General features: G+C 29.4%; 3 protein-coding genes across 3 annotated transcripts; 1 reads left to right on the forward strand and 2 right to left on the reverse strand.

Annotated features, from left to right (window-relative positions):
- Window positions 1-291: 291 nt before the first annotated feature.
- On the reverse strand, window positions 292-4517 carry LOC134835894 (probable aconitate hydratase, mitochondrial). The gene is made up of 4 exons (XM_063850896.1): window positions 4372-4517; window positions 3253-3984; window positions 886-2289; window positions 292-817 (listed from the first exon to the last, which is right to left on the reverse strand). The coding sequence occupies exons 1-4, from the start codon at window positions 4402-4404 to the stop codon at window positions 620-622; spliced, it is 2367 nt and encodes a 788-aa protein (XP_063706966.1). The 5' UTR covers window positions 4405-4517; the 3' UTR covers window positions 292-619.
- Window positions 4518-9467: 4950 nt separating this feature from the next.
- On the reverse strand, window positions 9468-22087 carry LOC134835435 (protein tweety). Its single transcript, XM_063850314.1, is given in 7 exon segments — window positions 9468-10176; window positions 12372-14161; window positions 15038-15250; window positions 15319-15413; window positions 20772-20949; window positions 21339-21440; window positions 21540-22087. Coding segments are annotated over 7 exon segments (2763 nt in total). The 5' UTR covers window positions 21585-22087; the 3' UTR covers window positions 9468-9836.
- A 101-nt stretch (window positions 22088-22188) lies between these two features.
- Window positions 22189-25614, forward strand: LOC134835436 (UDP-glycosyltransferase UGT4-like). The gene is made up of 3 exons (XM_063850315.1): window positions 22189-22218; window positions 23965-25229; window positions 25281-25614. The coding sequence occupies exons 1-3, from the start codon at window positions 22189-22191 to the stop codon at window positions 25555-25557; spliced, it is 1572 nt and encodes a 523-aa protein (XP_063706385.1). The 3' UTR covers window positions 25558-25614.
- Window positions 25615-26156: the final 542 nt, after the last annotated feature.

A 26156-nucleotide genomic window follows, 5' to 3' on the forward strand; every position in this document is an offset into this window, starting at 1 on the left:
AAGAAAATAATTTTTAAAAAATAATTAAAATAATTGAAAAATTAAAAATAAAAAAAAAAACATTTAAATTTTATTTTAAATAATAATTTGAAAATAAATTTATATTAAATAAAATAAAATATAAAAAAAATAAATAAAAATATTTTTTTTTTTTGAATAATTAAATACTTACCTATTTATTTTTTAATTATTTCAGGAAAATTTTATTAAAAAAAAATCAAATCCATAAAGAAAATTTTTCAGCAGGGAAAAAATTGTGAAATAAATCAACACGAATAATTAATTTTTAGATTGAGGGCCATTTTCAAATTTTATTCAAATGTAGCATAATAATCGCTATTTATAAATCTACAAAGATATCATATAGGTATGACTCAATATTCATTATTTTAATAATTTTTTTTTGGCTTTAAATCTATTTATTATCGAATTCCGTCGAAATTATTATAAACTCGTGTGTGACAACACATTTAAATTAAAACAAAAATTTCATGTTTAATTCTAATTATTTGACTTGACTTCATTTTTCAGTTGTTTTTGTTTGTTTTTTTTTAGAAATAACGACAATACAACGAAACAGCATCCCTTATTGCATAGTGTTTATGTCTTCTTTAGCATCTTACTTGCCAGCAGCAATTTCCTTCATGCGATTCAAGGCGCTTCCGGCACGGAACCAGGTGATTTGCAAGTCGTTGAAGGAGTGATTCAACTTGATTTTGTCGACTTTGCCGTCGGCATGCTTGATTTCACAGTCTAATTGTTTGCCAGGAGCGAATTTGTCCAAGCCCAAGATGGAAATTTTATCGGTAGGTTGAACCTATGAAAAAAAAAATTAAATTTTTCTTGAGATTTTTATAAAATAATCCAAACCAAGCAAAAATTTACCTTATCATAATCAGCTGGATTAGCGAAGGTAAGAGGAAGCAAACCTTGTTTCTTCAAATTTGTCTCGTGAATGCGAGCGAAAGACTTTACAATGATGGCACGACCTCCCAAGTGACGGGGTTCAAGAGCTGCATGTTCGCGAGACGATCCCTCGCCGTAATTTTCGTCGCCGACAGCGACCCATCGGATGCCCTTTGCCTTGTAGTGACGAGCAACATCGGGAACAGCACCCCATGCGCCGGTATCTTGGTTCTTGATGTTGTTCATTTCGCCATTTTCGCTATTTGTGGCTCCAATGAACATGTTGTTGGAGATGTTATCTAAATGACCGCGGAATTTCAACCATGGGCCAGCAGCGGAGATGTGATCAGTGGTGCACTTTCCCTTGACTTTGATCAAAACAGTCATATCGGTCAAATCTTTGCCATCCCACTTGTCGAAGGGCGACAATAATTGCAAACGGTTCGATTTTGGATCGACATCAACTTTCACGGAGCTGCCATCCGATGGGGGAGCTTGGTAGGTATCCATGCCAGGATCGAATCCCTTAGTTGGCAATTCATCGCCATAGGGCGACTCCAATTTGAAGGGTTTGCCATCAGCTCCGGTCAAGGTATCCGTGATGGGATTGAAATCCAAACGCCCGGCAATCGACAAAGCTGTCACCATTTCGGGACTCGTGACGAAACAATGCGTTGCTGGATTGGCATCATTACGTCCGGTGAAGTTTCGGTTGTACGACGTGACAATTGTGTTCTTGTCGCCCTTTTTGACATCACGACGATCCCATTGACCGATGCAGGGACCGCAAGCATTTGCCAAAACAGTGCCTCCGAACTCTTCCAACGTCTTCGAGATGCCGTCACGCGCGATCGTGGCACGAACTTGTTCCGATCCGGGTGTCACGTTGAAGGGAATCTTCGATTTGATGCCGTGCTTCATGGCATTCTTGGCAATCGAGGCACAACGACCCATATCTTCGTACGAGGAGTTGGTGCACGAGCCAATTAAACCGACTTTGATGTCCATTGGGTAGCCGTTCTTCTTGGCATTTTCGCCAAGTTTGCTAATGGGATGCGCCAAGTCGGGCGTGAAGGGTCCGTTTACGTGAGGCTCCAAGGTATCCAAGTTGATTTCGATGACGCGATCGTATTGAGCACCCTTGTCGGCAGTCAAAAGTTTTTCCTTGTATTTTTGAGCTTCGGCGCCGATGGCATCGCGTTTCGTTGATTTGAGGTAAGCGATTTGACGATCGTTGAGGGGGAAAACTGACGTCGTTGCACCGATTTCGGCACCCATGTTGCAAATTGTTGCCATGCCTGTGCATGACATTGAGTTGACACCTTCGCCAAAGTATTCGACAATGGCTCCCGTGCCGCCCTTGACTGTCAAGATATCGGCGACCTGTGAAAAAGGAAATTAAATTTTAATAATTTTTTGAAATTTTAATTATTTCATATTTTTTGTTCTTATCTTTATGAAAAAGTCAGAAATCAAATATGGAAAAATTTAGAAAAAAGTTAAAAACTTCATTGAGATTTTTTCGTTTTTATAAAGATTTTTAAAAAAATCATTTGACTTAAAAAATTACTTTAAATTTTCTTTTCTAAAAATTTTTTCACCATATTTTTGAAAATTTATTGACTAATTATTTTAAATAATTTTTCTTATCAAATTTATACCCAACTTTTATTGAAAAAATTCAATTTGAACAAAAAAAAATTTTTTTTAAATTAATTGAAAAATGAATAAAGTTATTTATTATATTTAATTAATTTTATTTTATTTTTGATTTTTCAAATAATTTTTAAAACTATTTTTTTTTTTCAATTGAAAAATTTAAAAAAAAAAATTGAAGAGTCAAGAAATCTTATTTAAGTAAACACAAAAAAATGAATTCATTTTAAAATTTTTTCAATTTTTAGTTTTTAAATTTTATATAAATAAAACTCATAGTTAAAAAAGTTTAATATTAATTAAAAATAATAAGACTTTTAATTAATTTTTTTGCATTTTAAAAAAAAAATTATTTTGATTTTTTTTTCAATTTAAATTTTAATCAATTTCAAATCAATTTAAATTTTATAAAATTTAAAAAAAAATAAAATAAAAAAAATTGTAAGAAATTTTTTTTTTTTTTAATTTTTCATATTGAATTTTTGACTTTGCGAGTATTTTTTTACAGTTTTTATAAAAAAAATATACAAAAAAATTTTTTAAATTAAAAAAAAAATAAATTTTCAAGCAAAATTTTGTAAAAAATTACTCTTTCAATTTTTTTTTATTGAATTTTTGACTTTTCAAATGATTTAAGGAACAAAAGTTTAAAATCAATTTAAAAATTTGATTAAAAAAAATAAAACTCACCTTAAGAATGACATCCTTAGGACTTGTCCATCCACCAATCTTGCCAGTCAAATGCACACCAATGACATTGGGGCACTTCAATTCCCATGGAATATCAGCCATAACGTCAACAGCATCAGCACCGCCAACGCCAATGCACAAGCCACCAAGACCTCCGCCATTCGGAGTATGGGAATCCGTGCCAATCATCAACAATCCGGGAAAACCGTAATTCTCCAAGATAATTTGATGGATGATACCGGATCCGGGTTTCCAGAATCCAACGCCGTATTTCGCTCCGGCAGTTTGCAAGAAACGATAAACTTCCTCGTTGATGTCCTTGGCACGTGCCAAATCCTTGTCGCCGCCAACTTGGGCTTCGATCAAGTGATCACAGTGAATAGTCGAGGGCACCGCAACTCTTGGCAAGCCCGACGAGATGAATTGGAGCATCGCCATTTGAGCAGTGGCATCTTGCATGGCAACGCGATCAGGTCTCAAACGCAAATAAGATGTTCCACGTTCGATATCTTGTCCCTTGGGGTCGTCCAAATGCGAGTAAAGGACCTTTTCGGACATCGTAAGTGGACGATTCAAGCGTTTCTTGACAACTTCCAAGTTGGCGCACAACTTTTCGTACGGCAAATAGACATTTTGGTCGAATTTCGACAAAGCGACTTTCGATGCGGCGGCACATGAGGCATGGAACCAACGTTGATTGTGTTCCACGGTGTATAAAGCCGCACGTTTAGCCTTTCGAGAAAAAAATTAAAATACAAAACAACAGATTAGCAAATAACGAAATATCTTAAGTATTATTTAGTACAGACGTGTACTTTTGCCTACACTACGCGACCGAGGACAGAACGTAGAATGTCGACACAATATTTTATGTTATCTAATCACGAGCTAGTTTGTAGCACCTTTGACTAATTTGATCTTGACCGAGTATCGGGCACGAGAAATCCATTTTTATCAACGGAACTTCCCGAAATCTCTTATCTCTGACATTCAAAACGCGTTCGCGCGACTCCCGCGATTTGCCTTTAACTGGAATTAGGGCAGAGCAAAAATTTTCGGTGTCTGTTTTACGGTAATTTTTGCGTGTTTTATCGCAAAATCTCGACCAATTTCACTTACTTGCGACTGCAGGAGCTTCAAATATTTGACCATTGTGGCGTTTCCCTATTTATTGTCGGTGAAAAGTGAAGAAAAACTAATTTTTTTCCTCTCAGACTTCTTGCCTGGAAAGGTTGTATTTTTTGTTGCATAACAAGGCGAGTAACGTGGAAATCGTTCTTTGTGAGGAAAGTGACGGGATTTCTACACGAAAATTTAGGGCTCCCAAACCGAGTACTCCATAACCGGATTTTACTAACCGATTCGGTTTTTTTTTCAAATTTAAATAAATTTTTGAATTGTTCTTTGATAAAATCTGTATTCTGAGAAGGAAATGCAAATCTATAAAATTTCATTTTTGAAAACTTAAATTTTCAAGAAAAAAAAGAAACTCCTTTTTAAAGATTGTTCAAAATTGCATAACTTTCAACTGATATTCTCTGGAAAAAAAATTGGAAGCTTTTCAAAAGTTTTGGATTTTGAAAATCTAAAACAAAATAAATAAAGTAGAGCAACTCATCTTTTTATAAGCTTTTTACTCAAAATCGAACTCAACCTTCGATGGTATGTTGCCAGAGTTTTTGGACCAGCATTGGACTACGAAAACGAAAGCGATCACGTGAAGTTGTTCGATAGAAGGACCTTATGTTTCTATGACGAGAGAACTTACCAGAGAGATTTGCGACTCAACAGACACAGAGATAATCACAAATGGGTTGTAAGGAACCAGCCAACGATGGAAGACTTCAACTCGTTAAATCCGACACGAAAATACAAATGTCGTCAGCCGCTGGTTACGGAATTCGGCAATTACTGTGTTTCATCGCAGTTCGCTGCGAATTAGAAAAACGGAATAAACCAATGGCATCACATTGTCGACGCAATCTACAGAGAACGACATGGTCGGCATGTTCAGCCGCTCTTCAATAACCATCATAGCAACGACGAGTCCGCTAGCTACTTGTAATTTTTGTTGCAAAACAGCCATTTTGCAAACACCACTCCTCAATATGTTACAGAGGCAATGGGGATCGTCGACTTGGCAAATATTATGAATCAAGTTTATGATGGAAATTGATACTTACTATAATAATTTATCTTTAAATGTTCCAAAGCAAAGTACCTAATCCTTTTTTTCAGAGAAGATTAATATAAGACTAAAATAGAAAATATCTGAATTCTAATTCTTTATATCAAAATTGCTAATATACATGCAAAATTGCTATGCAAATATGCTAAATATTTTTTTAAAAAACTATGAAAAATATCAATAAAAATTTTTTTGTACAAGAATTAAAAATACCAATTTGTCATATTTGGTTGTGAGAACTGGTAAACATTTTCCGAACCGGAAAACCGGATACGGATATCATTTTTTTAAAAATTAACTAACCGATAACCAGATAGTAAAATTCGCCGGTTAATTGGGATCCTTACACGAAATTCATTGTGATTTCCATTCTTAAGAGGAAATGCATTTTTATAATGATTTTTTAATAAAATTTCAAGAAAATTTGGAAAAAAATTTAACTTTCATTGTGTTTTTATCAAAAAAATAAATAACTTTTTTTTAAATTTTTTAAATTAATTAAAAATTTTTTTACATTTTTCGAATTTAAAATATTAAATCAATTTAAACAAATTATTTGGATGCATTTTATTTTACCTGCAAAAAATTCTTATAAAATTCAGAAAAATAAATAATTTAAAAATAAAACTCACATATTTTTTTTTATCTAGGAATTGATTTATTCTTTTATTTCAATTAAAGATTATACATATATATTTATATGCCTAGAGGATAATAATTATTATTTATCTTTATTTTGTTGTTTAATTAATTAATTGAATTTTTCTTGCTGCTTTTATTTTTATGTTACACACTAAGATCCTTCATTCTCTTCTTCTTTTTTTTTGTTTAAAAGCAAAAATCATAACTTTCCATTTTTTTCTTACTTTCAATTAACTTTTTTCAACTGGTTATAAAAAGGACAAAAAATTTCCAAAAACTTCTGTTGTACGACAGACAGACAATTATATTATGAACAGAGAGGACGTTTAAAATATTTGTTTTTTTTTCTTCATTAAATATTATTTGATTGCAACTAATGTTATTTATTATTTTTTTTTTATTTATTATATTGGACTATACTACAGTTGTCTTCGTATGCATTCCTATTATTATTTTTTTTCGGTTTTCAACTTTCTTACTTTTTATAAATTTATATTGTTTGAATTTTTATTAACTTTCCTATTTTACAACCATACTTTTTTCTCTTTAAACCTTGCAAATCGAACGTCTCCATGATTTTTTTTCATATATTTTTTTAATTAATTAATTAATAATAATACACACTTAATTTAAACTTAGGACAAAATATTCGATAACTTAAGTCTAATAATCACGATATCATACAGGTAAACTGTTTGTAAAGTTTTTTTTTATTTTTTTTATCATTCTTGATATGAAAAGTAATTAATTTATATATTTTTTTTTATATAAAATTATATATGAAGAAATATTTTTTAAAAATATCTAAAATTATTTTTGATTTAAAATATAAAAACTTAATTCGACACACTTTGATTACACGTAAAAATAAAATTAAAATATAATTCGATACATAATTGGCAGTCAGTTTACTACGTGGTCGACTGTCATCAACTGAAAGGCTACAAAATCATAAATAAATGCAAAAAATAAGAATGGCACAAAATAGAGAGACATGAAATTAAATAAATATACGAAAAATCAAACACAATAAAATTAATATCTCCGACTTGTTGGAACCTCTTCACTTGTTGTTGTTGTAATTTAGACAAAATATGGTTTCCTTAATTTCTAACATTTTTTTGGTGTAATTTCGCTGTTGTTTATTTGTTTTATAGTTTGTGTTTAAGTATTTTTTTGTGATCGCAATGTACATATATTTTTTTATTATATATTTTATAAGAATAAAAGCAAATACAAAAAACCTTAAGTTTTAAACTTTAATTCAAAATCATTTTTTTTATATTATATATAAAATATTGTTTCTATGTTGTGGGTTATTATATTTTTTTTTATGATTTAAGGGGTTTTTTGTCATTGCGATCAAAATTTATTTATTTTTTAATTTGTATTGATTATATTTTTTTTTTTCTATTGAACAAAATTCTACAATTTTTTACCTATTTTCCTTGAAACTTTTTTTTTATTATTTACTGTACAAACCGTATGAAAACCCATATTTTTTTTTAACAAATTGCAAAAAATGAAAGTGGCCCCTGGCTTCTGTTAAAAACTTTTCAATCTTTTCTCAAGTGATTTTTTTTTCAAGTTTGTATGAAAAATTGTACAAAATATTCGTAAAAAAATTATTTTAAAATACTGAGAGATTTCTAGAGTTCGATTAGTTGCCAAGTCTTTTTCATTTGTAATTATTATTAATTATATATAGTATGAAATATATTAGAATAGAATATTAATTTTTACATAAAATGTTATGTTTATAATATTAATAATTAAAAAAGTTATTTTTTTTTTATAAATACAAATTTTTTTTTATACACAAGTTGGTGTTCGTGTGGAAAAAATATAAAAAATCTCAATAAATTTAATGAGATAAATAATTGGAGAGAGATGTTTGTATTATACACATTGTGTTTGTTTTTGTATATAAATATATATTTATACATATATATTTTTTTATATGTTTTTTTTTTTGATTCATCAATTTTGTAGAGCCTGTAGCGACGACAATGACCAGTAATTTTATTTTTTTTTAATATTATATGGTGTTTTCATATCCATTCTCGTTTTTCTTCTTCATCATCCTATTCCTATTTTTATATTTATTTAATTATTTATTACTTGTTTTTTTTTCTTCTTAACTATTTTCTATATAAACTTACTGGAATATTCATTTATTCAATATATATTTATTATTTAAAAAGAATTTTTCTCCTTTTTTTTTTATCATCCATCTTACATCTAAAATATTGTGTTTTTATATGATTACACGTTTTTTTCTTTCGAATCCAGCTGTTCTATGATCCTGCCATATATCATACGATTAAAATTCCGAGTATATAATTGGGGGGTATTTATGTATTTTTTTTAAATATGTTTTTTTAGTACAAATTTTATCAATCATTTTTGAGAAACTTCCTCTTTGGCTTGGGTTTGACTACATCTTTTGATCATTATTATTCGTAAAACATAAAATGTCATCTATTTATTAGTAGTTATTTTATTACAATATATTATTTACTCGTGTATATTTTTGTTTTGTTAAGAGATAGATAGAGAGAGTTTTTAGAGAGAAATATTTTTTTTTATTCGGGTCAGTTCAATATTTTTTTTTTTTTTTTTTGGTTAAAAGAAAATTTCTCCACAATTCTAATCTACTTCAGTCGGATGTAGTCATTGCATTTTTATACAAAAAATAAATAATAATAATAAGAATTTACTTTGTAAAATATTAAAAAATTCAATATTTATGTAAATTTTAAAAAAATATTTAATTTTAAAAAATTAAATTAAATTTATTGAACATTTTTAATTAAATTTTATCAAAAATTATACTTACATTTTAAATTAAATTTAAAAAAAATAAATTTTAAAAATAAATATTAATAAATAAAATATGATTAATATTCATATACGTTCATTTAAAATATTTAAAGATAATAATTAATGAACGTATTAATAATTATAAAAATATTTCATTAATTAATATTAATTTTAAAAATTTATTTTTTTCTTAAATTTAATTTAAAATGTAAGTATAATTTTTAATAAAAATTAATTAAAAATGTTCAAAGAATTTAATTTAATTTTTAAAAATTATTATATATTTAATTAAATTTTAATTAATTCAATTTTTTCTAAATTAAATTAATTAGAATAAAATTTATTTTTTTATAAAAACTTGAATTAATTAATTTTAAAAAAAATATTTAATTTTTTTTGAAAATGTATTTTTTTTAAATTGAATTTAAATTAATTAATGTTATACTTTTTTTTAAATTTTAATTTAAAATTCATTGAATTTAATTTAAATAAAAAAATTAAATAAAATTTTAATTAAATACATATTAAAATTATTATTATTATTTTTTTTTTTTTGTATAAAAATGCATTTTTTTACATGTTCGCACCTGATAATCTGCACCTGAATTCAAATTTAGCACAGAAATGTTATCTTAAGTTTTTCGTTACTAACGATAAGTTGTAGTCTTTATTAGATGAAACGTTAAATAAATAAATTGCTAAACCTTGTAACACCCTTGTCTTATTAATTCTGTGATGTGTTTGAATTTTCCTCTTATTTTTAGTAATAATTTAATAATAATAATATTTTTTTATATAAAATTGATTATTATATATCGTGTCTGTTGTGTGTGTGTGTGTGTGATGTCTGTTTGTGTGCTTAAAATCGTAAAATCTCAACATTACTTTCTTTTTGCTGTTTTTGTTGCTTCTCGGCATGTTTCATCTTGAGTTATAACTCTGTGACAGCGTAAAATTCACTTCCCTCTGTCGTATTGTTACCATTACTACCTTGTTGCTGACTTTGAGCTTGCATTTGAGCCATTTGTTGCTTGAGTTCGGAGGCCGTTGGAGGCGGCGGCAGCGACTGATCGCGTTGTTTGCTGCTCGCGTACGCCGATTCAATGTTGGCATTGCCATTGGCGGTCGCGCTATTGCTTTGTGTTGTCACGGGAGGCGGCGGCGAGGCAAATGTACTCAGATTCGTTGATGGCGTCTTGTCGAACGACCCAATTTTGGGCAACGGCACTGCTTTGCCCGTGGGGATTTTGCGATTTTGCGGCAAAACGCGACTAAAATTGAGAAAAATAGAAAAGAAGAACGAAGATAAAGGTTAATAACATCGTTAAGCAGTTACATAAGACACGCAATTCTTAGAAAAACTCGTTCTGCATTCATCCATCCGCCCACGCAAACCAAGAACATTTAAATACGCATCGATTTCCCAGAACTCGGCATAGTTATCGCGCATCATCGAAGCCACAATGTTTCGATTTTTACTCATTTTTTGCATTTCTATCGTTTTTGCCGCCGAAAATTCGCAAGTGCCGAAAGTAAAAGTGTCGATCGAGACAAATTTCGGAGATACGCTCAAAAATGCACTCGACGAAGACGGAGAAAATTGCGGAAGAATCATGGATGACTCGGTTCCGATAGGAAAATTCCCGTGGTTTGCCGAAATTTACGTTTCAAAGGTAAGTTTTTATAATTTTCAGTTAAAAATTGATCAAAAACCTTCATGAAAAGACTTTTAAACAGTTTTCTGGAATGTCCTACAAATGCGGAGGAAGCTTAATAACCGACGATTTGGTTCTGACATCAGCTGCTTGTCTCAAGGCACGCGGAAATATCAATCATCCCGAGAATTTTGTCGTATTTTTAGGGAAATCTTACTTTTTAAACTTTAAAGGACCTGTTCAAATGCGAACTGTAAGTTTTTCTTTAAAATTTTAAGCATTAAAAAATTAAAATTAATTTTTTTTTCAGATCCGTCGCTTAATTATTCATCCAAAGTTCAATTACGAAACACATTTCGCGGATTTAGCGCTTTTGCGACTCTCGGAGCCCATTGATCGGAATCGTTATGTGACCCCAGTTTGCGTTAGTAACACCGTCAAAAAGCTCCAAGGATCTGTTCCGGGTTTTGAGTTCAAGGACAATCAAAGCTACATGGGTCGCGAACTTACAAGTACCGTAATGACGATAGTTGAAAGCAAAAATTGCACATTGAAGCATCGCAGAGTGCCATCAGTGGATCCCCAGAAATCGTCTTTGTTCTGTACGAGTTACGAGTCGAAGCAGACATGCCAAGGTGATGATGGGACGGGATATTATTTCAATTCTGGCGGAAAATGGCACGTTGGAGGCGTCAATTCGATTGGGATTGCATGGCAGGATGATGCGGTTTGCGATCAATTTCACTTTTTGGGCTTCACGAATATCAGTCCGTTTTTGGAGTGGATTCAGAGTTACATGTAAAAGTTTTTTCAAATAAAAATATAAGACTTTTCGAATGTTATTTTGTCTTAAAAAGAATAAATTAACCCTGTAAGTATGCAATCAACGTAATTTTGAAGAAATTTAAATGTTTGCTCCTTTGGGTATGCAATCAAGCTTACATTTCATTTTCTTAATTTTCTACGAATTTTCTCACAATTTTTTCATTTTTTTAACACATAAACCTTCCTAAAGCTTATACCAACACATTACAAAAAAAAAAAAAAAATGTTAAAATTTTTAAAGCAGAACTCGAGTTATAGCATTTCAAAATTTGTATGGTTTTTCAATTTTCAGTTCAATTTTTTTAATACAGAGTGTTTCGAAAAAAAAGTTCAATTTTTTATATACTTTTAAATTAAATTAAATTAATTTTTTTTGAAAATTTTTCGACTCACACAAAAGTTTGAAAAATATTTTAGTAAATTTTCAACATAAATTTTTAAATTAATTTAAATTTTTTTCGAAATTGAACATTTTTCGAATTTTTATAACAAATTTAAAATTTTAATTTCTGAATTAATTTTTTTTAATATTAAAAATTTTGTAATAAATTTTAATATGCAAAAAAAAATAAATGCTATATTTTTTGATTATTTTAATGAATATATTTACTCAATTTCTTAAAAAAAAATAGCAAAAAATTTCAATATTTTTTCAAATATTTTTTTTTTAAATTTCAAAGTTATTTTAATTTTTTTTTGATAATTTTTATAATACTAATAAAAATTATAATAAATGTAAAAATTAATTTTTTTTTAAATTTGATTTTTTTTAATTTTTGCTATTTTTTAAGATTTTGAGTAAATCAAAATTTTTTTATTTTTTTTTATTTTATTTTTTATTTTTTTTTTTATTTTTTTTATTTTTTTTTTATTTATTCATTTTCTTTTTTGAAAAAAAAACTTTAAATTTAAAATTGTAAGAAATTTTTTATATGAATATTTTTCAAAACACTCTGTACATCAATAAAAACAAAAAAAATTCTCACCTTGAGCTATAAATTCCGTCATTTTTCGTCTCCTTCTTAACTTGCACGGGCTGCACTTGTGCCGTTGACTGCGACGGAGGCGGCGGATTTGCCCCAGCTGCTGTTTGCCCCGGAATTGCGGGCAACGGATAATTCTGAATCGACGGTTTGTCAAATTTGCCGCCATGCCGAAGCGTTGAGCATTTGTAGACGTTGGCGTGTTTATCGCGCTCGTAGATATTTGCGGCGGCATCCGGAGTACTCGCATCGAGGGTATCTTTAGCAAAAGTGACAGTATTTGATTGTCTTGCTAGCGTTTGCGTTTGCGACTTGTTCACGAGGATGCCAGTTGTCTCGGAATGGCGATGCTGATGGTAATGCGGCGGAGGTGGGTAAATTTGCTGCTGCGTTTGTTGTTGAAGTGCGGCAATTGGCGTCGGTTGGGGCTGCTGCTGCTGCTGATTTTGGGACATTTGGCTTTGGTAGATGGAATAGTTTTGCACTTGTTGCTGATGCTGGAGTTGCTGTTGTTGTTGCTGCTGATAATTTTGCGGGGGTTTTTGCTGGTAGATTGGCTGAGAATTCATCATTTGTTGTTGTTGTTGCTGCGGATGCTGATGATTGATCGTCATTGGTTGATGGTTTGGTGGTAATTGTTGTTCTTGAACACGTGGCGGATGATTTTGGTCGCTACAGGCAGGCGATTTTCAGTAGAAGTCATTGTCTTGAAGTGTCTTGCATTGCTTGCTAAGAGTGGCATATTTGCCGTTATTCGGTCCAACAAAGTGTCGATTGCCGTTTTTCATGTTTTTGGGCAATGTAGCTTGACCTAAGCCGCCTCCGCCGCCGCCCATCATGCCAACATTACCGCCGTGCATGTGTTGCGGGCTGTGATTATGCGACGGAAGGCGTCCCAAAGTGTGCGTACCCATGCCGATAGGACGTCCCATGGTATTATGATGATGCGGATGCACATGCGGTTGCATCATAATTTGCTTTTGTTGCCGATTCGGATGTTGTAACGTATGCGAGCCGCTAATCATCACGGGAGGTCCATTATTTTCGGGTCGTGGAAGCGTTCGCTGCATATTTTGATGATTTTGCTGCCCTTGATGCGAAATGTACGACTGTTCATCGACTTGCGCGTAATCGTTCCGCTTGCGAATGTAGATCCAAGTATGCGAATCGACCCAAACCATGATCGTCAACAGGATCGCAGCAATAAAACTCGCAATTAGCATCAAAACCAAACCAAGCAAACCGCCTTCACACAATCCCCGCGTTGCATTCAAATAATTATAATGGATCGCCTTGCAGTCAACCAATGCCGTCAATTGCGTCAAAAGTCTCTCGCTCGTATTCAAATCAGCTGTTACGGCACCAAGTTTCGGTTGTAATCCGGAATTTTTGAAAATTTGCAGGGAAATTCGCGAAACGGCGTTCATGGCGACACGCGCATTATTGATCGATTGTTGCGATTCGCGCAAACGCTGCGTGAAAGGATTCGAACGAGCACTTTCGCATTGCGTGTAGTACAGCAAAATGTCGGCAGGCAGTTCGGAGGGTGCCTGCGAGACCAGATAGTCTGCCGGATCGATGCACAAATCGCCAACAGCAACACTTGTTGAGAGATAAATGCCGGACATTAACCAGGAACCGGTGACGGCAAGTAATCCGCAAACGCTGAACAGAATTAGGGCGCAACGTGAATGACGAGCGACGCCAACGAGCAAGACGGCGCATAACACTAACAGCAATGCGAGAATTGCAACTGTTCCGGGCCATCTGATGAGCTCGTATTGATCACCGCGCTAAAAAAATTAAAAAAATAAAATTAGAAAAAGAGTTAAAAATTTTATGGGGTCGATACTGAAATTAAAAATGTTTTTGATTTAATTGAAATTAATTTTTTAAAAAATTTTAGAATGGATTTTTTTTACAATTTTTTTTAGAAAATTTTAAAATTTCAAAATTTAAAAAAAAAATATTTTTAAATTTCAAAATTGTTCTAAAATCAAATTGAAAGCCAATTTTCGTTTTTTTAATAATTTTAATTTTTCTTTTTTTTAATGCTTTTCAATGAAAATTTTTACAAATAAAAAGAGAAAATTTATTAAAAAAAAATAAAAAATTAATTAATTAAATAAAATAAAATTTATAGTTTTTCACTGAAAATTTGAAAAACTATAAGAAATATTAATTCAAATAAAATTAATGGAAATTCTGATCTTTAAGAGAACCATTTTTATCAAAAATCAACCAAAATTTAAGATTATTCAATAAAAATTAATTTTTAAAAGTAACTTTCAATTAATTTTAATCGCAGGCTCCAGCCTGTTTGATTTTTTTTTTTTTTTGTTAAAAACGTTTCAATAAAATATTTTTTTTTTACAAAAAACTGATGATAAAATTCTTATCGATTTTTTAAGCAAATATTGTCTTTAAAAAATTTAAAAAAAAATTACAAAAAAAAAAAATTAAATTAAATATTAAAAAATTTTAAATTTTTGTAACAAAAATGTTGATATTTTTATGTAATTTTTAAAAAAACCGTTCAAAAATTTGCATAAAATTATTTTTTCATATTTTCGATATTCGACATTTAAAACCTTTTCTAATACTTCTTCAATTAATCTAAAACATTTTCAACTATTACATCATCAGCTTTAAAAAAAATTAAAACTTACATTCAAAAAGCCATTCATCGAGATACCCATCAAAGGACGACGGATATCACTCGCGGCATTTGTTGCCAACGTAACATTCCCTTGCACGGTATTAAGCGAGATAAATAAGAGAGACAATGCCGTTTGATTTGACGCTGGATGATCAAAAATGTCTGCAAGTTCCACCAGTTGCGGGCGAATCTTTTGCGTCAAAGTGAATTCGAGTGTGTTGGTCTACGAGAAAAAAATGGTAAAAAATGCAATTGTAACGTTATTGATCGTGAAAGATAAAATAAAATTACCTGATTCCGTACAGCTGAAACCAGATTATCAACTTTCCGACCAGCGGTTAACACTTCCAACAGACCATTATGCAAATCGTCGTTTCCGTACAAACCTATGCGATTGAGAGGAAGAAAGAAAAATAAAATATGAAATAATTAGGAAGTGTATTTTTGAAGCGTATGTTAGCTTAGCTTAGATGGTAGTTCGTTCAATTATTGTCGTATTTGATTGGAATTTCAAATTAATATTGATGTAAAAAAAATGATAATTAACATCAAAGAGAAGTATTTGAAGTGCGCGACTCGAATGAATTCAATGAGGATGTGATTAAAATCGAATCAACTTTAATTTGCATGACTTTTATTCGTTTCTTTTACAGAGAGACGAAATAATTTATAAAATTATAAATCATGAGTCGATTGATTTTTTATTTATTTTCTTCAGATTTGTTGCTTTAAATACCAAAAATTGATAAAAAAAAATGCAAAAATTATAAAAAAATTTAAAAAAAATAATTTTTAAAGAGAAATTTTTAAACAAAAAAATACTTTTAAAATTTTTGTTAAAAATTATTTTTTTAAAATTCAAATTTTTTTTAAAAAAAATTTTGCATTTTTTGAAATATTTTTGGTAGCTGATTTTTTTTTATTTATTTTCATCAGATTTGTTGATTAAACTTAAAATAATAAAAACTTTGAAGAAATTAAAAAAAAAATTTAAAGAAAAATTTTCAATTATTTTTAATGAAAAATTTTTCTTTAAAGAATATTTTTTTTTATTTTTCATAATTTTTATCATTTTAAGTTAAAAAATTTCAGATTCTTTCTTAAGCTACCAAATATATTCAAAAAATGCAAAAAAATTTTTTAAAAAATTTATATTTTTAAAAAAATATTTTTTTAACAAAAATTTTAAAATTATATTTTGTTTAAAAATTTCTCTTGAAAAAATTTTTTTTTTAATTTTTTATAATTTTTGCACTTTTTTTATCAATTTTAGGTATTTAAAGCAACAAATCTGAAGAAAATAAATAAAAAAAATTCAGATTCTTTCTTAAGGTACCAAAAATATTCAAAAAATGCAAAATTTTGTTAAAAAATTTAAATTTATAAAAAATATTTTTTGAAAAGAATTTTTTTATTAAAAAATTGTTAAAAATTTCTCTTTAAAAAATAATTTTTAAAAATTTCTTCATTTTTTTCAAATTTTTTTTATCTATTTTTAGTAGTCTAAGCAAAAAAATCATAATTTATAATTTCATGAATTTTTTCGTCTCTCTCTAAAAGAAGCAAAAAAAAACGAATATTCAACGAAATTTGCTCAAAAAAAAATATTTTATAAATTTGACTCCAACACGCTTCAATATTTTGTTTATTTAACCAAAGACAAAATAACTTTTTAAACAAATTATTCAAAAATGAGCGACAAACGTTATAATATAAACATTAATAAACAATAATAATAACTATGCTGGATCGATTTTCACTCGAAATCGAAGGCAGTTCACTAATTCTGGATTAAAAAAAAAACTTGAAACTCGTTTGTTTACGTTTCGTTTTTGTTTTTTATTGTTTGAATGTTTTTTAAACATTTATTTAAAAAAAGGCAAAAACAGAAGATTTACCACAGAAGAAGTTTTTTTTGATCATCAGAGAAGTTTGGGATGCAATTTTTTAACGAAATTTCGGTTAAAGGCTTAAATCGACCAAAATTCATGTGTAGGTTTTTTTTAACGCCCACACAAAAAAAAAATTTGCCTTTTGTTCTCTCGATCAAGTTTAATATTTTTAGCAATAATTTACATAAATAGGTCAAAATAATTGAAAGTTTGACCTGTGAATAGTAAAATATTCATAAACAGAAAAAAATAACAACACTTTAAACTTTTTTCTATGAAAAATAGCAAACATGATGTCAGAATCTGTAACTTTTTCGTGGGTGGTTTGCTAAAAAAAAAATTATTTTGGAAAAAACCAAACCAGAGATGATCTATCTCTTCACTCCATTCTTCTCTTCTTCGATATCTTATAAAATTTTGTATTTAAAACGATTAATGTTGCTATTTATTTATAAATCTCGTAAATAACGGCTTAAAGTGCTTGAAATGCATTCAAATTGATAATTGAGTCTTTACAGATTAATGTTTTGTTTCTGTTTCCTCTTACGTATGCACGTTTTTAAAGCAAGTTTCAATAGAAATCTAAAATAAAATGAAATCGTGCAAAACTTTTCCTATTTAATCTCTTTACAACATCAAGACGACGGAATAACGGACGACGATGTGTTTCGAGTTCCGTCGTCGTAAACATAATTAACATTATAAGATTACATTGTCAATTACGTTACAGGGAAAAAAACGCAGTAATAGGTCATGGAAAGGAAATTTTTTTATAGGAGAGGCGCTCAAAAGGAGTGTTGCCTATACTGAGCAGCATTAAAAAAAAGAGTGTGAAGTGACGTTTTTTTTCTACAAAAGGTGTTGTTGTTGACTAATATCTTCTTCGTGTAATTGATATCGTCTTATCGTGTTATTCGACTATTTGCACGTAATAACAACTCATGTTAATGTTTTCTTTTTCGCTATGAAGTCAAGTCAAGGCAGGTAAAAGACGGGGAACGAAAGGGTTTCATCATTTGTAACGTTTATTTTGATACTTTAAGAAGCTTAGAAGTGATGACAAAGTCAAGTGGCGCGCTAAAAGTTGACTTTTCCAATGCTTTTTAAATAAACAATTAAATTGAGTAAACAAAGCAATGTTTCTGTCAATTTCTAAAAGCGAAGGAGTTGTTATCATGGATGTTTTTAATGGAAATTTATGTTCTGTAGTACATTAAAGGGAATTGTTTTTCTTTTTGGTTGACGTTTGATTGTGTCAAAAATACTTTTGGTCCTAGAAAAAGTGCGGAAACCTGGGAGTTTCGCTAAAATTAGGTACTTAAAAAATGTATAAAGTTGACTTAATTTAGGATTTTTTCATTAGCTTGAGGTAAATATAATTTTGGGAAATGAGATTGGTTCCCGGGAAAAAATAAACTTTTTCCATGTCTGAATACTTTTGGATGACGGTGATTCTGTTCTCTTAACATTTTTTGTTTCAAATAAGAATTTTTGAAAATTTTTAATTGAAAATTCCGAAAATTTTATGAATTTTGAACTTTTTACATTAAAATTATCACTTTAGTATCAAAACCATTTAAATGTCCACTGAATATTGTTTAAAAAATGTAAAAAATTAAATTAAGATTAAGAGAAATTTTTCTCTTTACTTCGAAAATAGCTTTCTGTTTGGTAAAAAATAATAAAATTGAGACATTTCCATTTTATACAATTTTTTAGTCCAATTCAGTTCAATTTTTAACAGAAAAAAACTGACTTTTAAAATTGATATTTTATTTGATTATTTTTTGTTTTAAAAAATTGAAAATCTAAGAAATTTTTGACTTTTCAACATATTAAAAAAAAAAAATAATAATTTGTAAAAAATTGTTGACAAAATTAAAAAATGTCTTCAATATAGGATATGTTTCCTCAGAATTCAACCAATATTTAAGATTAAGGAAATCGAAATCATTAAAAATTGTTTTGTCTAAGCTCTTGTTTTGTAAATAAGCAAATCGACATAACAAATTACGGGGGAAGATAAACACAATAAAGATGCTTTTTGGTAAAAAAGAAAATAAATTTAAGTTCTTCGCTGAAATCACTTAGTTTTACAGATAAAATATCTCGCACAAGTGAATCAAATTTCTTTCATGTGACTTCGCCTAAAATTAATTTTGAGATTTTAGACATTTTTTAGAGGCTTTCAAGTACAGTAGCGATCATAAAAGTTTTTTTTGCAAAAGGCTTTTTCATACAAAACCCTCAAAATTGGGCTCCTATGAAAAATATTAGTTACATCCGGAATTTTTTTCGTTTATACGTTTTTCTTAGGCTACCGTAGGACAACATTTTTCGCTCTTAAGATAATTTTTATCTTCACGGGTTTCATTGATATAAAGGTTTATTTGGAACAAATTTCAATTTTCATATAGAAATCGCAATTTTTGCAAATTTTTTTAGAAAAATGTTGTCCTACTGCAGCCTAACTATGATAAAAAATTTACTGAAAGCAACTAATATTTTTCAAAGTAGCCTAATTTTGAGGGTTTTGTATGAAAAAAAGCCTTTTGCAAAAAACTTATGATCGCTAATGTACCTCTTTGGCATGCCGAACCAAAGTAAAAGTGCTTAAAAACACTAAAGCTCATTCCGGAACTTTGAATTTAGGTTTTTTGGACTACTTTAGGCTTAACTAACACAAAACCATCAAAAAATCTCATGCCATATTTTTTTCGATGAAATGATGAAATCTTGTAATGTGCTATCTTAGCGGGTATTTTCTTCAATATGTTATCACAGATATTGGTCTTAATCCATTATTGCTTCTTGTTTGGTATTGAAAAAGTTGCTTCAAACAACTTTTCATAAAATTTATCATTTTATAGTTGAAGTTGAGGTTAGCCTTAAAAAGCCAATTAGTTAACATCTTCATGAATTGCTTGAAAATGAACTCAATCTTCGCCTTGTATTGCTTTTCTATTGTTTTCATCGCTCTTGATGCTTTGAAGAAATTGTCAAGTTGTTTTTTTAACAGTTCTTCAATTATTTTCTGAAAGATTCATTATTTCATTGTATCATTTTGTAATTTTTCTCCATTGGCCATCTTTGCTTGAAAATAAATCTTCCTGAAGGTTGAAGAAAAGTAATTTGACATAAAAAGCTTTTTCAAGTAAATCTCCTTAGAGAAACATTTCAAAAAAAGTAAAAAAAAATAAGTTTATTTTTTTTTGCCCATTTTTAACATCTTTAAGCACAAACCGAACGTCTGTTTTTCTCTAACTTCACACAAATAAATGTGTATCTCAATTTAGTCTAAACATTTTATTTTTTTTACGTTTTTTTTTTTTAAATGTTCATCTTGTTTCTACAGCAACAATCGTGCACGAGACAAGAACAGACATTTGATAATTACTCTACGGTCTCTTTTCGGGTTTTGAAAACTAATTTAAATACTCATTTACTTCCTTCGAACTATTTCTCTATGTAAATTACGGTAACTGATGGATTTATAAGTGTTGTCGGCAAGTTTCATGACAAAGATACAAAAAATCAAGAAAAAAACACAGTATGGGAGATAAGAGACTCGGACAAGATATATTGTCGTCCTTAATTGCCATAACATGATTTTTTCATGTATTTTTGTCATTTCCATTGTCATTCTCACTTTTTTTTTGCTACCAGAGTGTTTTAATAGAATTAGATGAACGTAAAATGTACTAGAAGCGAAAATCATGACAATTAACTGAATAATAGAGGACACCGAATTGATAAGTATTTACGCTTATTGACTGTTTCCTCTGTGTTTTTGCGTCTCTTTCACTCTCGTTGAACGTCATAAATGTACAAAAAAAAAATAATAATTCTTACCTAATCCTATAGCTGCACAACAAAGCACAGTTACCACAGACAAGACAACTTTGAGACTCGTAATCGAGTGTTGAGGTCTCGGTTTGCGATCACAGCATCGTGTCATCAAGTACAGCAGCAAGCCGAAGAGGGAAATGATGAGCAGCCCAACGGGAATCGAGCAAAAAATTCCCAAACTCTGAAAAAAATAAAATTCAAATTTCAGCTTCAATTGTTGAAAAAAAAACTACATGAGATGCGATGACACACATTCCTCTCCCTTTTGTTGTACCGACGACGACGTAGTAAAGTGCAAAGTGCACAAAGCAAAAAAATGTTGAATAGTGACGACATCAAAAAGTTTTCGTTCCAGTTCTTATTCAAAAAAAAAAAAAAAAAAAGTGAAATATTGTCATAAAAACATCGATTTTCGAGGTCTAACAACATTCTATTCGTTTTTTGTAGCACTATTATCTGCCGGAGAGAGATACGGTTCCTACGCAAATCGATAAATCTTGTTCATCTCGTATGACGGAAAAAAGTTACTACTTAAAAAAATCTGGTTTTGGAACATTTTTGGGCACTTACCTCGAGATAAATGAGATTCGTTGGCCTAAAAGTGCTGTTGGTTCGATGAAATGTGATGTTGTAATGCGGTAAAGCATGTAAAAGCTTTGCGATAAAAGGCGGCTGAAATTGAAAAAGAGACATTTTTTTTTTGTTTTAATTTTTTTTTCTATTTTTTCACGTATTTCACTTGAATTTTAGGTGATTTTAATATTTTCGCACCTTATATTGATCATCTACGATCACTCCTTCCATGAAGCCCGTCATTTTTGCCGACTTTTATTGTGTTTTTCCCCCGATTTTTCGAATTTTTTGTCTCTTGCACTTTTTTTCACGCACTTTTTTCTGAATTAAAATGTCGAATTTTCACGCTTGAGCATCGTTTAATGCTTTCGGGGGTCGTTTCTTTGCACACTGTGTGTCCTCATTTCACTTAAAATGCATCTTTTCATCCGAAAAAAACAAAAAAACTTTTCTCTCACATCTGGACAACACCCTGCTTTTCGCTTTTTTTGTATGCCGTATGTGTTCGTGTGTGTGTGTGTGTGAATAAATGGGGTCCAAATTTTTTTCTTCTTCTCTTCTTTCGCTGGGATTTAACTTTATTTAATTTCGTATTTCGGGAAACTAAATGTGGAAAAGCTCTCGTGATATCCGAGGAGCACTCGCGTATATTTGCACGACACGATGCAAATATTTGTCGTGATGCGGGTAGACAGCGGAGTGTGAAAAATAATAAAAAAAATCCGAATCTATTTTGCCTGCTCCATTAAAGCTGAAAACGAAGACTGAACTGACGAGTAACTGGATTTCAATGTTGTTCGGGAGACTTGAAGGTTGAGCACGGGGCTTGAACAAGTAACTTGAAGGTATGAAATTGGCTTGGATGGAGGACTTGAAGGTAATTTTTGAAGAAAATCGCCATTGTTAATTCAAATTTAAGCCCATGTCACAGATTTTTTATTGAAATGTGATATGGGATGAGGATGAATTAGCAAAAGGTAATTTTTGTATCATTTTTATTCGTCTCAGTGATATTAGAAAGTACCGTTATCAATGTCCTCCCCCACATTTAGCTCTTAATCCTCTAAAAATTAAAAAAAAAAAGATAGGAGACTTGACATAAAAGAAGATTTTTTATTGATTTGCCCCCCGTCTTTGTCTTATCTTAAGATTTTTATTTTTTTTGATAGGCGGCAAAACTTAATTTTTTGACTTTTTGTTCAATTTTAATGAAAAAGTTCAAGGGGGAAAAAGTAAAGAGGAAAAGAAATTTTATAAAATTTTGAAAAATTTTAGAAAAGATTTTTTTTTTAAATAATTTAAATTAAAACTCATATATTTAAAAACATTAACTTAACTAGGTACTCAAATCAAGTTTTGAAGAAAAATTAAAAAAAAAAACGAAAATCAAAATTAATTAATAATTAATTATATTAAATTTAATTAAATTAAATTAAATTTAATTAAAATTAAATTAAATTAAATAAATAATTAATAAAATTATTTTTCTACAGGTCGCGTGAATTTTTAATAAAAAAAATGTCAAAAAATTTTATTTTTTTTTATTTTTCTTCCTGATTTCATCTTTCTTTAAAATTCATAATTATTCAATTTTAACTTTAAAATCCATCAAAAATGGGTTAAAACTTGACGTGAGAAAAAAACAACGGTTTTTGCTCCTCATATTAAAAAATCGTTTTTTTTTTATTTAAAAAAAAAACAACGGTTTTTGCTCCTCACATGAAAAAATCGTTTTTTTTTTATTTTTTTCAAAAATCCACCAAATATGCATGGAAATTATCTTTAGAATGCATAATTATTCAATTTTAGCTTAAAACCATCAAAAATGGGTTAAAACTTGACGTGAGAAAAAAACAACGGTTTTTGCTCCTCATATTAAAAAATCGTTTTTTTTATTTGAAAAAAAACAACGGTTTTTGCTCCTCACATGAAAAAATCGTTTTTTTTTTATTTTATCAAAAATCGAACAGATATCCATGGAAATCATCTTTAAAATGCATAATTGTTCAATTTTAGCTTTAAAATCCATCAAAAATGGGTTGAAACTTGAAAAGAGAAAAAAACAACGATTTTTGCTCCTCACATGAAAAAATCGTTTTTTTTTTATTTTATCAAAAATCGAACAGATATCCATGGAAATCATCTTTAAAATGCATAATTGTTCAATTTTAGCTTTGAAATCCATCAAAAATGGGTTGAAAAATAATTAAATAATTAAAAATTATAATAATTAAAATTTATAATTAATTTAATTAAATTTTTAAAAAATATTTAAAAAAAATAAATAATTTTTTAAAATAATATAAAAAAAAGTAAAATTAAAAAATGTTTTTTTTTAGTTTTTAAATTATAAATAAAATTAGAAATATAAATAGTTAAAAAAAAAATAATAAAAAAAATTAAAAGTACCGAAAATATCTCTACAAATATATAGCTCATAGTTCCTATACTTACCAAAAAATCAGCTGTGTCATTATTTTTTATTTACTTTGAAGTGATTAGGTATAACTTAAATCAATGTCTGAACATTATCTAATCACCTTTTTTTATTTTTAGTTTTTTTTGGATAACACACAAAATTTCGTCAACATTGCGTCAGTTTATTTTTGATTCTCAACTCAAGATGATCTTTCAAGTGAACCTGTTGCTGTTTCTGACCTTCAGCGTGTCATTTATCGATGCCTCCCGCATTCTCTGTTACTTCCCGAATCCCAGCAAATCTCACGTTCTTTTGGCAATTCCAATTTGTGAAGAACTCGCAGCTCGAGGACATTCCGTTGTTGCCGTGACAAACGAGAAATTCAGCAGTTCTGAGAAAAATTACAAAAATATCGTCATTCCGTCGGCAGGATATGGAGCTGAGGTCGAGGAAATGATGAAATCCGGAAACGATACTTCGTTAAATTTTTTAATGAAAACCAGTGAAGCGTTCCGACGAATTAACATCGAAACCATTAAATCGGCGGAATTTCAACGAATTATGCGAGAAGAAAAATTCGATCTCGTTTTTGTGATTAATGCGTTTTTTAATAACGTTCAATTGGGAATTGCGGATCATTTTAAGGCGCCATGGGTGGGACTTTCGCCAATGGGAAATTTTTTGCCGTATCGTCAGTATTTGGGATCGCATTCGTTTGTCGCAACAGTTCCTTTTGCCATGGCGCCATTTGGCGGTTCGATGACCTTGAAAGAACGAATAATTAATTTTTTAATGAATTTCGTCGAACATTTGGCGAATTTTTACATGGATTTCGTTCAAAAGCAAGAATACGAGTCAATTTTTCCTCCATCCCAATATCGTTCGTACGAGGAAATGAAACGAAATAATTCTCTACTTTTGTTAAATACTCACTTTTCCGATTCGCAAATCATTCGTCCTCTTTTGCCGAACGAAGTTGAAATCGCCGGAAGTCAAATAAAGACAAAAGTTAAGCCGTTAACCGGTGAATTGAAGAAATTCCTTGACGAAGCCACAAATGGAGCTATTTTATGGACTTTTGGCTCAAACGTTGACATTTCCTCAACTCAACCGGAAAAAGTCGACATCATCCTAAAAGAACTCGCGAAGCTCCAGGAACGTGTTGTCATCAAATGGGAAATTGACGACAAATCCCGATTACCGAAAAACGTTTTCGCTTCAAAATGGCTTCCGCAGGACTCGATTTTGGCACATCCCAATACGAAACTATTCATCGGGCATGGGGGACTTGGCGGCGTTGGCGAGGCAAAATATTATCAAGTTCCCATCTTGGGAATGCCCTTTTTTGGCGATCAAGATGGAAATATGGCGAAAATTGTGGAAGAAGGATGGGGCAGAAGTATTAAACTTTTTGACGTGACACAAGAAAATTTCGCAGAAATATTGCGCGACATGCTCGTTAATCAAAAGTAAGGATTGTTTGGCAGTGACTTTCATTTTTTTAAATGTTTTTGTTGCAGATATCGCGATAATGTCAAAGCTCATTCCGATAAATTTAAAGATAGGATCGCATCAGCACTCGACACGGGCGTATTTTGGGTAGAATATGTCTTGAAACACCATGGAGCGCCTCATTTGCGGTATCCAGGAAAGGATTTGAACTTTTTCCAAAGACATTCGTTGGATGTATTGGCAATAATTGCAGGAGTTTTGTTCGTTGTTTGGAAATTTTTGAAGAATATTGTCAATTTTTGCTTTAGTTTGAAAGTGAAACATACAAAAGAGAAAAGAAATTAAATTATTTTATTACAAATAAACGAAAATTTTAATTTTTAATAAATTATTTTGATTTTTAGCAAGTTTTTTATTTAGCGATCTTTGGATAAAAATTTCAAAATTTATTTTTTTAAAAATTACGAACAAAAATGTACAAATTTTTGTAGAATTTTTTAAGATTTTTCATAAAAAAATATAAATATATAAAAAAAAAATAAAAAAAAAATATTTAAAATTAAAAAAAAAAATATATTTTAAAAAAAATTTTGAAAAAATATGAAAAAAGTAGAAAAAATAAAAAAAAAAGATAAATATTTAATTTTAAATTTGAAAAATTATTTTTAATTTATATTTTTTAATTTTTTTATATATTTAATAAATTTATATATTTTTTTTTTGATATATTAAATAATATTTAAACGAAAATAAAAAAAAATTGAAAAAAACTTTAATTTTTTTTTAAACTTTAAACTTTTGAAATTTTAAAACAAACAAGAGAAGAACATTTCTCTTAAAAAATAGATTATTTTTCAATTAAAATAATAAAAAATATTTAATTTTTAACTAGTTTTAATTTTAAAATAAATTAATAAGCATCAAAAAATTTGTTAAAAAATAAA

This window comes from Culicoides brevitarsis, chromosome 3 (genome assembly GCF_036172545.1).
Source record: "Culicoides brevitarsis isolate CSIRO-B50_1 chromosome 3, AGI_CSIRO_Cbre_v1, whole genome shotgun sequence".
Taxonomy (NCBI): domain Eukaryota; kingdom Metazoa; phylum Arthropoda; class Insecta; order Diptera; family Ceratopogonidae; genus Culicoides; species Culicoides brevitarsis.